Here is a 12,712-nt window from a genome sequence, read left to right on the forward strand (position 1 = left end):
TACGCCGACACTCCCACCTCAATTATATATAAAAAAAAAAGCTACAGGAAACGCTTGAAACGCCGCTCTACCTTTTTCTATGCCTTTGTTTTCCTTTCGACGGAAGAGCGTTCCTTAAAAAAGGAACCAGAAAGTTTGATTGGCATGCTCGCAGCCAATCAACGATGAGTTCGATCCGGAGTTTTGGCGCGTGATTATTACAATAATGGTCTGTTGCTTTTTTTGGCGTCCCGGAGGAGAAGTTGGTGGTGGTCTCGTCTTCCTCGGGCTTTAAAATTAATTCCTGCTGCTCCTTATGCGAGAAGCACCGTGCTTTTTTCTCCCTGGGCCGTTCTCATTTGTACGGTCCCCCCCCCGCCCCCTTCCGTAGTTTGAAGCTACCGGAACCTTTGGGCCTGTGAGTTCTCCTTTCCCTCCAATTCAGTACTCGCGCTTCAATCTCGGTGATCAGGCCTGTCATGGCTCTTGTAGCTGGTGTCATCCGTCGGCTAGATGAGACAGTAGTGAACCGCATTGCAGCCGGAGAGGTCATCCAGCGACCCTCGAATGCTATTAAAGAGATGATCGAGAACTGGTAATGCGCCCAGTGGGTCCTGGGGTTGGTTGCTCTTAGTAGTTGTAGGGAAGCAAGGCGTGCATACTATCCTACACTGGCAAAAATAGTTCTTATCGTGGAATATTTAAATTACATCTACTGTATTATTGCACAGTATATATATATATATGAGTTTCGGGCGGGTTTGAGGGTAGTATAGAACAAGGCTTTTCAACCTTTTCTTTCACCCATTGTACCACTTTTAGGATATGGCAATATCCAAGTACCACCAGTCGCCTAGCAAGGTGTCACAAACTTGATGACCCCCCCCCAAAAAAAGAAAAAAAGTGATAAAGTACAGGTAGACCTCGACTTACAACAGTTCGCTTAGTGACTGTTCAAAGTTATAGTAGCACTGAAAAAAGTGCCCCCCAAGCCACAGCCGAGCAACACACCTGCCTGCAGCACTCTTCCTCCTGTCCAAGATTTTCATTGTTGTGAGCATTTCTGTTGAGGATTGGCAGCGGGGGTGGGGTGGGGGGTGTTTGGATTTTATTCCCCCCGTCTGCTGGGTGGTTGCAGCAGGTTTTGGTCACATCACATGACCCTGGGACATTGTGACCGTCATAAATATGAATCAGTTGCCAAGCATCTGAATGTAAATCACAAGACCCTGGAGATGCTGCAACATTCCAGCTGATCGACGCTTCTGAGAGCAGAAGCGCCAGGATCAGCACCGAGCTCCATCTGGAGCCTGGCGTTGACCCTGGCACTTCCGCTGAGCCCTGACAGTCCTGAAGAAGCGCCGATCCTGGTGCTTCCGCTGAGCCCTGCAGCTCCAGCCGTCTCTCGCTCAGGCTTGTACGGTGCTGCCACCGGTTCAGCTCATTCCCCTCCCCCGCTACCACTTTTCTAGGATGGTCGCATACCACCTGCCAGGTGCCAATGTACCACAGGTGGTACCCGTACCACTGGTTGAAAAGCCCTGGTATAGAATGTTCTGTCTTACTGAAAAAAAATTAAAATTGGCCTACATTCCCATAGAAAAAGTATGAGAGTTGCTAAACGGGCAGGAAGGAGCGAACTAAGGAGGATAGGTTTAGAGAAGAGATTATGCAATCTAGAGGTAGCAGGTAGTGTGAGAAAGAAACTCAAAATAACTCCGCCTTGAATTTGTTGGGACAGAAAAATTTGAACAGGCTTTCAAGAGTCATGTCAGGCCTTCAAGGTGGGGCAGGTCAGAAAAGAGACACATTCCAGGAATGTTATTTTATTGTCCTCAGTATATTAACTGAAACTAGAAGCCTATTCAGGTTTGTTTCTGGCCCATGTTATGCTAAATAAAATCAAGGTGGAATTATTTCGAGTTTCTCCCTTTTTTCTTTTATTTCTGAACTGTTATTTTTCCAAATCCCTTCTTAACAACTCAACCCATCACATGCTGTTGTGAGGAAAATAGGAGAAGGAAAGTGTGTTGGATATGTTCTCTGCCTTGTATTATTTGTAAAAATAATAAAGGCAAGATGTAAGTAAATAAATAAAGCTCTTTCCTTCATTCCTTAGCTGCTCTCTCATACTTTGCCCAAGGTCAGCTCTAAATTTCTTTACACTTATATAAGTTGTTAAGTGGTCCATAAGTATTAGGTAAGAAGGTTTCATTCAAAATAAATTTATAAATACATGTGTATAGCTTTATGTTACTGAAAAGGAAAAAAGGTCCAGTAACCATTCAGAATGTGATGGAATATGTAGATGGAAAAAGAGCAGAGGGGCTGGGGTAATGGTGACAACAGCATTGTGACTTCCTGCAGCACATTCCAGCAAGAGGCCTAAAACAAGCTACTAGTTGGGGGAGAATAGATTGTTCCCTATTTAGAATTTTCATGCACCTATTCTAAACATTCACGTAGACTGTCATAGGATTGGCAGTGTCTCATTACAATATATTTGTTGTCTTTTTAGTTTAGATGCTAAAGCCACCAACATCCAGCTGACAATTAAAGATGGTGGTTTAAAGCTTATTCAGGTACAAGACAATGGTTCTGGAATTAGGGTGAGTAAAGTACTTGATTGTTTAGAAACTAAACTTTATATAAAAAGATATTTAAAAAAAACACTGATTTGTGGTTTTCTTTTATAGAAGGAAGACTTGGATATTGTGTGTGAAAGATTCACTACAAGTAAACTGCAGACTTTTGATGACCTAGCTAGTATTTCTACATATGGATTTAGAGGTGAGGTATGTTGAGATGGATACTACAATCCACAATTTTTGTGGTTCTGTTTTTTCCCTTTCAATCTAATATATTGGTTCTTAAGAGACTCCAGAAATAGTTACAAATACTTATATGTGGCTTGTCAAAAAGATGGAGTAGGGATGTAATGATATGCATAATAACGCCTTGGCTTCTTTATAGTTAGCCATCAACTTACAGCCATTTTAACTATTGTCCAGAATTATGGACAATTATAATACCATTTAAAAGGGTATTTTGTGGCCCATAAAGCATTTTCAGTCATTGGAAAACATTGCATTGTCATCTTTATAGTCACTTGATTGTGATTTGGTTGCTTTGCAACCTATTTGCTCATATGACCGATTGGGAAGCTCCCCACAATCATGATTGCTATTTCCAATCTTCTGTCCTGTTTACCCAGAAAAATCTGGAGAAGCCATCAGGGAAGGTTGCAACCTGCTGCCACCTGCTGAAAGGAAAACTTCCTCTTTGGGGGCTGGCTGAAGAAGTCACCTGCCAAGGGGAGCTGAATTCCTTTGGCAGAATGCAGAAATGGAGCTGAAATTATGAATATTTCATCTCCATTCCTGCACCTGGCTGAAGGACTTATAATACATACACAGATGGAAGCTGAATGTCTTCAGCAGACACTCTTTCTCCTTAGAGAGGAGAAGTCAAAATCTATGCAGAGAGTAGAGAGGGAGTGTGTAAAGGAAGGAGTGTAGGCGCCTCAGGCAGGAAAGGATCAGCACAGGCCTCATGCTAACATGTCTTTGCTCAAGGCCTGAAAATCCTGCTTGGATTTCAGTAGGGATTATTATCAGCACCTGAATGGAGGCTCCAATGGTCTCTTTCACCCTAGATTCCTTATCTGGGACTCCATCTACTTAACAACCAATGATATTGCTTAATAAGCACAACTGACAGTACAGGGATTGTAATTATTTACCTAAGCAGTCATGTGGGCTGCTTGCTTAATTTAGGCTTTAATTTTGGCTTTAAACTCAATGATTGAGTTTCTGGTCCCAATAGTGGCATAAATTGAGGACTACTTGTAAATAGATTTAATTCCTGACTCTCCTTCAGGAATTCAGAGTTAATATTGCTAGCTGCCAGTTGAAACAATTTAGAATCCCAATATTTTAGAAATCATTCCCTCTATCTTCATAATATTTGCTGAGCATAGTTAGTTTTGCATACACACTCATTGCACAATATCCACAACCAAGGAAATCTAACTCCATTGTGATTTGGCTTTTCTGCATATTTAGGTAATTCAAAGATTAACTTAATGTTCATTAAGTAAAAAGTTGTTTATATTTCCTTATGAAATAGATACAGAATTATTAGCCATTTGATCTCTAATTACAGCAGGAGTCAGTAACATGATGCCTGTTTTACTCTCAGATATCAGCCATAGAACTCCAAAATTAAATAAAAAATAAAACATGGCTCATGTTACATAAGATCACCAAATTTTGTGAGATTTTGCATGCCTGAAATCTAAATGCATCTATTACAGATAAAGCGTAGAGAATGTTGGTTGAAAGCAGTGACGTGTCATGTTTATATGGAATAATATTGCTTTTAAAACTGAACTTCTTTTCTCTAGGCATTGGCTAGTATAAGTCATATTGCTCATATTACTATAACTTCTAAAACAGCTGATGGAAAATGTGCCTATAGGTAGGTATAATTAGTATTTAACTTTTCATATATGTCAATTGTATCACTCTGCATTATGTATTATTTATTAAAGTCATAAAGCTGCCTGACTCCAGAGTTACTTTGAACTGCTTATAGTATTAAAAAATAGTTCAAACCAACATAGCCAACAAAAGAGAAAACAATTAAATACACAAACTGAAACACAGAATTTTTTTTTACTTCCCAAGTTTTTTATTAATTTTCCAATATTACATTTACTTGAAAAGTAGCGTTCAGTATCTAAGTCTTCTGTTATGGCATTTGGTTGTTTCACTTTCTCTATAGAATTCTGTATAGATGATTCTTTGATTGAAGTTATAGTTTGAGTTTGCATATCCAGACTTATACGGAGAGTTTGGATAATCACTTTTAACATACAAGGAATTTGTTCCTGTACTTCCTCTGTAGGAGAAATCCATTCCTGTTCTTCTTCCATTGTAGTATATTAAACTAAAAAAAAACTTACAGTCAGAAAGTCCACCAAGTAAGGAGCTGAGCTAAGTTTCTTGCAGCTGGTGCTTCAAGGTTGCTTTATATCTTACCTATTTTCAAAGCTGTCAACAAGTCTCTCTTAAAGAATAGCAGGTTACAGTCTCAAATTTAGCCACCAGATGTCATCTCAGAGTTAGTTGGATCTTTTGAGTCCCCCCCTCTATTTTAAGGAACCCCCCCAAATCTTCAATAATAATTATAGGATCAGAGAAAAAAAATAGAGAATAGAAAGTTACAAGTCTTTAACAGCTTATGCAGGTAATTAAGTAATTAGGATGTAAGAGAGGCAGATCTCACTCAGTCTCTTCCACGCTGCTTTAAAGTTGCCAGATAGTAAATGTGACTTTGGCTGTTAGCAGCCTAGGGACAAGCCATATTTCTATGGCCGGTCCTTTTGTCCGCCGATTTGGAGGGATTGCCAGCTCTAACGGGAGAGTTGCTGCTCTCTCGCGATCCAGAGAAAGCCCCTCTTTACTGGTTGCCTCTTCGGGGTGACTTTCGGCCCTTTTCAGGGCCCCCCAGCAATGCGAAATTGAACAGGGGGGGAGAGCAAATCTCCCAGTCGTCCATGGCCATGTGACAAACCGGAAGACCCTGAAACACAGAATTTTTGAATAAGAGGCATATCATATAGTCTAGTTTAAAGCTTGGGGAAGAATCAGATTTTAAAGCGCTAAGAGGAGTATTAGTATTTAAATAAAATGAATAAAACAATTTATTAACACCAGTAATAGTACCATTGAAAATCTAGGAGACTCTTGAGAAAAAAAATAATATAAAACAAAAGATTCTAAACATGCTAATGTATGTGCATAGAATGTTAAAATCCTGAGATACATTGTGACAGAAGAGGAATGTTTCCGGTTCAGTGTTTAACAATAGCAGTTTCTCACTGCTATAGAAACTCAGTTTTAGAGATCTATTTCCTTGTGGGTTATAGGATACAACAAGCCATACCTTTGAATTTGACTTCATGCTTGTATGGTCTTCTGAAGTTGCTTAATTGTTTAATTTGAAATCTAATAGCAATATATTTTATTAAAAATTTCTAACAACCTCTACCTATGTCTGGACTTGGACTTTAAAATCCAAGAAATTGTTATTCCATCTATTGATTCCTATCCCACCTATCAGTTGCCTTTGCCAAAGAAAGCCTTTGCAGAAAGACACTTTTTCTAAATGGTTATTATCTACAATTACTGCTCATACATAGAGAAATGGACTAAATGGGAGAGTTTATTCCATGGGTGTCAAACTCAATTTCATTGAGGGCCGCATCAGCATTGCGGTTGCCCTCAGGGGGCCGGGTGGGTGTGGCCAGGGTGGGTGCAGCCTACTGGGTGGGCGTGGATGGAGTGGGTGTGGCCTACTGGGTGGTCGTGGCCAACTCTACATCGTTCACGTCAAGGGTGCCTGTGGGGGCCTGGGCAGGAGTGGGACAGATATGAGGGTCTCTGGCAGAAGGGGGTGGGACCAAGGCAAGTGCCAAGGCATGGTCCACTGGAGGAGTCTCACTGTTCCTCTCAGGCCATGCGGGGGGGGCTGGATGGTGGTGCAGGCTGCCCGGAGCCCTGGGCAGCAGAGGTCAAATGCCCAGCCTGGCCCTTGAGCACCCACGGCACTAAGCCCAGCTCCACTTCCTCAAGGCTGCTGCTCAAGGTTCTCCTGGTTCCTTGCTGTTTCCAGACAGCCTGAATGCGTTTCAGCATAGATGGCCACCACAAAATTGTACATTGGCTTCCGGGGGGCCTGGGCCAGGGCCAAGGCAGAGAGGGCCATTCCCTCACTGTTTCCAGGATGGCTTCGCAGGCCACATGAAACCACTTCGCAGGCCGCATCCGGCCCCTGGGCCTTGTGTTTGACATATCTGGTTTATTCTTTTCTCTAGGTCAGTGGTGGCGAACCTATGGCACGGGTGCCAGAGGCGGCACTCAGAGCCCTCTCTGTGGGCACACGTGCCATTGCCTCCGCTTTGCCTCCCCCCGTGACCCCCTCCTCACCAGCAGCCCCCCTGGAGGAGAGTCGCCCCCGAGCGTGGCCCATGCGGAGCAGCACAGCCAAGAACATGGCAGCCAGGCAGCGTAGACAAGACTCTGCCCTCACACCCCATCACGCACAGTTGATGCTGCGGGGCGCGGGCAGAGGCCATGGTCACCATGGCACTGCTGGGCTGCCTGGGCGATCTGCGGTGGGCCCTGGAGGCAGTGAGTGGCCCTGTGGGCAGGCTGAGCGGGGGCGGGGCAAGGGGTGGGGCGGGAGTGGGGCCAGTTTTTGGGCACGTGGTCTCTAAAAGGTTCGCCATCACTGCTCTAGGTGTTGGCTAGTATAAGTCATATTGTTCGTGTTAGTATAACTTCCAATACAGCTAATCCAGACAAAAGTAAACAACCTAATACTAGAGCTGGTCATTACCAAAATGAGATATTTGGGGCTGGACCTTCCCCCCAAATTCTTTATCTTTTTGACTCTGAGTGGCACTTTGAAGATCCTCCTTGACCCACAACTCCTTTGCACAGATTCTTCTGAGCACCAGTTGTGTCCTTTTCTGCACCAGGAGGCCTTACTCATTGTCATTCATGTCTTGCTCACCTGCTGTCTAGATTACTTCAGTATTCTATACATGGGGTTGCTCTTGAAGACTATCCATAAACTTCTACTAGTCTAGAATGCAGCAGTGTGCACAGTAATGGGACTCCTAGATTGGCCCAGATAACACATCTGTTATATGAGCTGCATGGCTTCCAATTTCTTGGTGCAATTCAAGGTGCTGGTCATCACCTTTAAAGCTCTATATGGGTTTTTTGCAAGTTCATCTTTCCCTAAGGACATCTGCCCATCTTACCAGGTCAGATAGGGTTGGCACACTCCTATCCCCTTCCCTCAAGTACAATCTAATGTGAGGTAGGAAGTGTGCTTTTTCCATGGTAGTCCCTACCCTATGCAATACCTTGTTCCCTGGTGTGCAGCAGCCCTTTAGCTTTTAGCCTTCCCTAAGCTTTAAAGCGCAGGTGTCAAACTCGCCACGTCACGTAATGTGTCGCGACATAACTGCAACTCTTTTTGCATTGCCGGCAATGGGGTGGGCGCAGCTTCGATATGATAAAACCGGCCCGTGGGCCAGCAGAGTGACACTCCTGCTTTAAAGTCTTGGCTTTCCCCCCTAGCTTTGGGAGAGAATTAGATGATGACAGGTTGACATGGATTGATACCAAGATTTTATTGTTTTAAAGTTTTATGTTTTAACTGCTAACGTTTTATAGTTTTTAAAATGATTTTTTTAAAATTTTTGATTAAAATTTGAGCTGCCCAGAGTTGGCTGGCAGATGGGCAACCATTTCAAGGTTTTAAGTAAGTAAATAAATAAATGTTATTGGGTGTTTGGCTAAGAATACATCATTTTGCATTGTTATGCATTTGTCATTGAACAGTACAGCAATCTAAGGACAAAAACCTGTACTAAAAAGAGCATATTGCATTAATAAAAATGGCAGTTGTAAAGCACATGTCCTGAAAGGTGTGGTTAAAGTGTTTAGCAGTGTTTGAAAACAGAAAATATTGATTCTTTAAACTTTTCAGGATGTTGTTTGTAAAGCTTATTGGTAACAATGGTTTTTTGGTACTTTAATTAATTTACAAATAAATATCTATATCTGTTAGTGGTAACAATTATTTCTTCCAGGAGCTTTGTGACACATATTAGCTCAGTTAAACTGTTTCTGTTTTTAGTAAATTTGCTAAGATATAGTTTTGCTTCTCTTTGGCCTTACAAAGATTAGAAAGTAGCAGTAGTGAAAGTTGTATTGTTCTTGAAAGTTGTAATATGAGAGGTAACTTTGTTTTGTTTTACTACCAGGGCAAATTACTCTGATGGAAAAATGAAGAGTGTTCCAAAACCTTGTGCAGGAAACCAAGGAACCCAGATCACAGTAGGTTACTTCCATTTTTAATTTTTATAATTCTGGAGCAGCCACATTCCCACCTTGTCCAGTATCTTTACACTCCAGTGCTAACTTTATTGTAGTTTATCACAGCAGGAATGCATCATTGTAGACAGCTGGGAGTGGAGAGTTTGCTCTGGTTAGCCTTAAACATGTTTTTTTGAAGCAGCTGTTATCACTGAACACCATGGTGGCTAATAAGAGTATCCCTTTTCAGTAACAAACCTTTTAAATTATAATATTGAAAAAAAATGATGTGCAGGTCCCTTATCGGAATCTGATCTTCTTATAGTTCAGGTAAACTTGAATTAATGCCTAATTTCTGACTAATTCCATCTGGTACAAAATATCTCAAACACAAAATGTATACAGTTCTTTGTGGACTTTGTAATAGTATCTTAACTGAAAGTGACACTCTTCTTTCTCCCTTCACACATGTATGTATATATGTATGTATAAACACACTGTTTATCTGTCACAGTATTGTCACCCTAAAAATCTTAGTTCAAACACTGCAGGCCAGTGATACTGGAGGGTCCAATATGAGAGAATGTTAAAATGCATGCTGTATTTATTTCATTAACTGCTGTTTTACTCAGACTGTTCAGACTGATATGCTTTGTGAATAATAGTGAGATTTCATAATAAGTGCAAATCTGGTATAGGATAATAGTTGAAATAGCAGCAGATAAATTGTGGAATATTGAACTCCAACAATTTTGACTTAAGATAACTAAACAGAAATAAGTTCTAGAACTCTTCTGGAAGAAACATTAGGAATATAACAATATTTGATAGTAATTTTGAAGAAAGGTACATAGATCCTTATTGAGTATACTAAAAATACAAGCACTGAAACATCTGAGATTATATAAACATTGCAGCAAAAACGGATTATGCCAAATATTGAAAAGTAATAACTTAATCAGAAATTGAATAGAAAAATATATAAATGAATAGTGATAGCTACTTTAATCCATTATTCTTCATGAGAGGCAATGCTGAGTGTAATTTTGATTAAACTATTATTTGAAAAAACTTCCTGCTTTTTATTACACCACAACCAGAAACCTTTTCAATTAAATTATATCATCTTGTATTCATAGTGTATTGCAATTGGTATTTGTAGTAATATGGAAGTTCCATGTAAAATCAGAGACTGAATTTAAATACAGTGATATGCTGTTTGATGACAGCATTCAATTATTTTTTCTGGACCTTGTAGGGAGAAACAATATTCTGGGGTCCTAGAAAACATTGGGGCAAATAGAGAAGACAGAGCAGGATTAAATGGAGCAAGACAAATTAGGTGAATACTCTATGTGTTTGGCAGAATTACCTTTCTTGTGCTTCACAATAAAATACTATTATGTAACGCTTACTTTGGTTTTGAATTATTTGTTTGTTTGTATTAAACTCTGTTGTTTCTTTCCATAGGTTGAGGATCTATTTTACAATGTAGCCACCAGGAGAAAAGCTTTTAAAAATCCTAGTGAAGAATATGCAAAAATACTGGATGTTGTCAGCAGGTGATGTACTTAAAATGAAGATTGTCATATTCTATCTGTGTGTCTTGCTTTTTGTTAGATTGGAATACTTTTTTTCTTTTAGCTAAGAATTATATTTTTGATAAATTAATAATCCATATAGCAAGTGAGATGACTTTATGATATACAGCTGGATCATAGGCTTGAGAAGATATTATCATAATTGTTGAGGAGAACTCAAAAACAATTGGTACAAACATTCTAAAGTAACTGTAAAAGCATTAACACTAATTGACCCAGTGAGATTCTTCTGTTTTCATAGTTGTAAAGCCAACAAAGACTGCCAAAAAAAATAATAGAACATTTGTTCTGAATCATATAGTTGATTACAAGTTATTAAATATTCCTCAGAATGTGCTTATTTAATTTTAGATCTTATGTTAAAAAAATATTTGTTCCACTTCATGATTGTTGCTTTGTAGGCAGTGAAATCCAGTATTTGATGCTATGATGCCTGCTTACGTTTACCATATATTACCAAACATGGGGAAAAGATGTTCTATTCCATTCTATGTCAACCATGTATCTTCCATCCACTTTTTATGGATTAGGCCTTACTCAAATTCATTTCATAAATAAAGATCAGTTTACACATGCTTCACTAATAGTTTTTTCAATGTCTGTTTGGCTATCTACATTAGTTTTTCTTTTTATGTATTCCACACGCCAGGTATGCCATTCACAACTCTGGCATCAGTTTTTCTGTTAAAAAGGTAAAACATATTTTTTCTTCAATATTGCTAAAATAGTATTATATCTGAATGTTTAATAAAATAGTTAAAAAACCTCTAGGGAGTAAATGTGTAGGTCAAGTTCATTTTAAAAAGTATAAGAGATTATTTTTGATTTCAGAGTCTTTATGAACTTAATTATTTCAAGTAACATTATTTATTAAGGTTCCTTAAATCTACATTCTAGTAAACATGTGTAGGAACAAAATCTGAATATAAATAGATGATTCTAATAGCTTGCATGTGTACATACATAGATATCATGTTAATGTTCTCAGAACTAGGTTGTTTTGAATTCATAAAGTCCTTGCCAACCAGTCAACTTCCTCCATATCTCCTGTACTAATGGAGTTATCTAGCATAATAAACATTTGCAGTCCCCAAATCTAGCTTAGACAACTCTAAAAACATACCAACCTACGACCACAACAAATTCTATAATTGATTAGAGAGTACAGACGTAATACTCTAGTACTTAGTACTCTGGTACTAAGTACAGATTTATGACCGTTTGATGGTCTAGAATTACAATGTCCTCAGCAAGGATACTTTATGGCCCATAAGGCATATTGCACCACTACCACCTGTGTGGTCATGTAATCGGGACTTGGGGGCTTTACAATCTATTGGCAATTACAATCAATTGCTATATGCCCTATGAACATGTGATCACTATTTGCAATATTCTCTGCCAGCTTCCCCAGAAAGTATGTGGAGAAACGGCAGGCAATATTGCAAGTTGCTGCTATCTGCCAAAACAACACCCTCTTGTCTCTGGGGATTGGCTGAAAGAGCTGTCTGATGAGTGGAGCTAAACTCCTTTGGTGGGTGCAGAAAAGCTCATATCCCAAAGGTCTTTCAGCCCACCAAAACAGTTCCCATAGAGAGGAGCTGAACTTGGCAGGCATTTCTTTCACTGCAACCACTTAATGTTCTGGGAGATCACTTAAAGATTGCCATCAGGAGTACTAGGGTTGCAGTCATTGAGCAAAGCGGTTGCATGGGTGTCTTGCTTAATTATTATGTTGTTCAGCAACTGATATTGCAGTCTCAGTTGTGGCCATAAGTTGAGAGCTACCTGTAGATATAAAGTACTCATTGAAGCATACAGAGGAAGAGCTGTTTAATAGTTGGAGTAAAAATTAACAGCCAGGTAGATTAGAAAGGAAAATATTAAAAAATATCAATTTATAAGCTTTTATCACCAAAATAATTCAGAAAGACCTTATTTTTCCTCTTTATTATGTTTTCTGACAAAAAGTATATATTAAAAAGCAAGCACAACGCTGTCAAGTCTACAATAGAAATGCTATAGAACTGAGTAACTTTAGTCCTTATATTAAGAATGGGGATTTTTACAGGAATTGCATAGCTCAAGTACCGTAAATCAGATATATACAAATCTATTGATTGACACTTCATTGGCCAGAGAAGAAACCTGCTGAAGCTTGTGACCAGATTGTTTAATGTTCTAGTTGAAAGCAGCTCAGAAACCACTGAGGTGATTTTTATCTTTTACTGATTT

The 12,712-nt window shown here is 39.5% G+C and overlaps 1 protein-coding gene across 1 annotated transcript in view; it reads left to right on the plus strand.

The window, feature by feature from the left end:
* The first annotated feature begins 351 nt into the window (after window positions 1-351).
* Window positions 352-12,712, plus strand: part of MLH1 (mutL homolog 1) — a 41,527-nt gene continuing 29,166 nt past the window's right edge. Inside the window, exons 1-7 of the mRNA XM_015811737.1 lie at window positions 352-574; window positions 2,498-2,588; window positions 2,676-2,774; window positions 4,385-4,458; window positions 8,825-8,897; window positions 10,347-10,438; window positions 11,127-11,169. Of these exons, the coding sequence (XP_015667223.1) occupies window positions 459-574; window positions 2,498-2,588; window positions 2,676-2,774; window positions 4,385-4,458; window positions 8,825-8,897; window positions 10,347-10,438; window positions 11,127-11,169 (588 nt within the window). The 5' untranslated portion in view covers window positions 352-458. The remainder of the gene's footprint in view (window positions 575-2,497; window positions 2,589-2,675; window positions 2,775-4,384; window positions 4,459-8,824; window positions 8,898-10,346; window positions 10,439-11,126; window positions 11,170-12,712) is intronic.

This window comes from Protobothrops mucrosquamatus, unplaced genomic scaffold (genome assembly GCF_001527695.2).
Source record: "Protobothrops mucrosquamatus isolate PMUCROS unplaced genomic scaffold, P.Mucros_1.0 scaffold48, whole genome shotgun sequence".
Lineage (NCBI taxonomy): Eukaryota > Metazoa > Chordata > Lepidosauria > Squamata > Viperidae > Protobothrops > Protobothrops mucrosquamatus.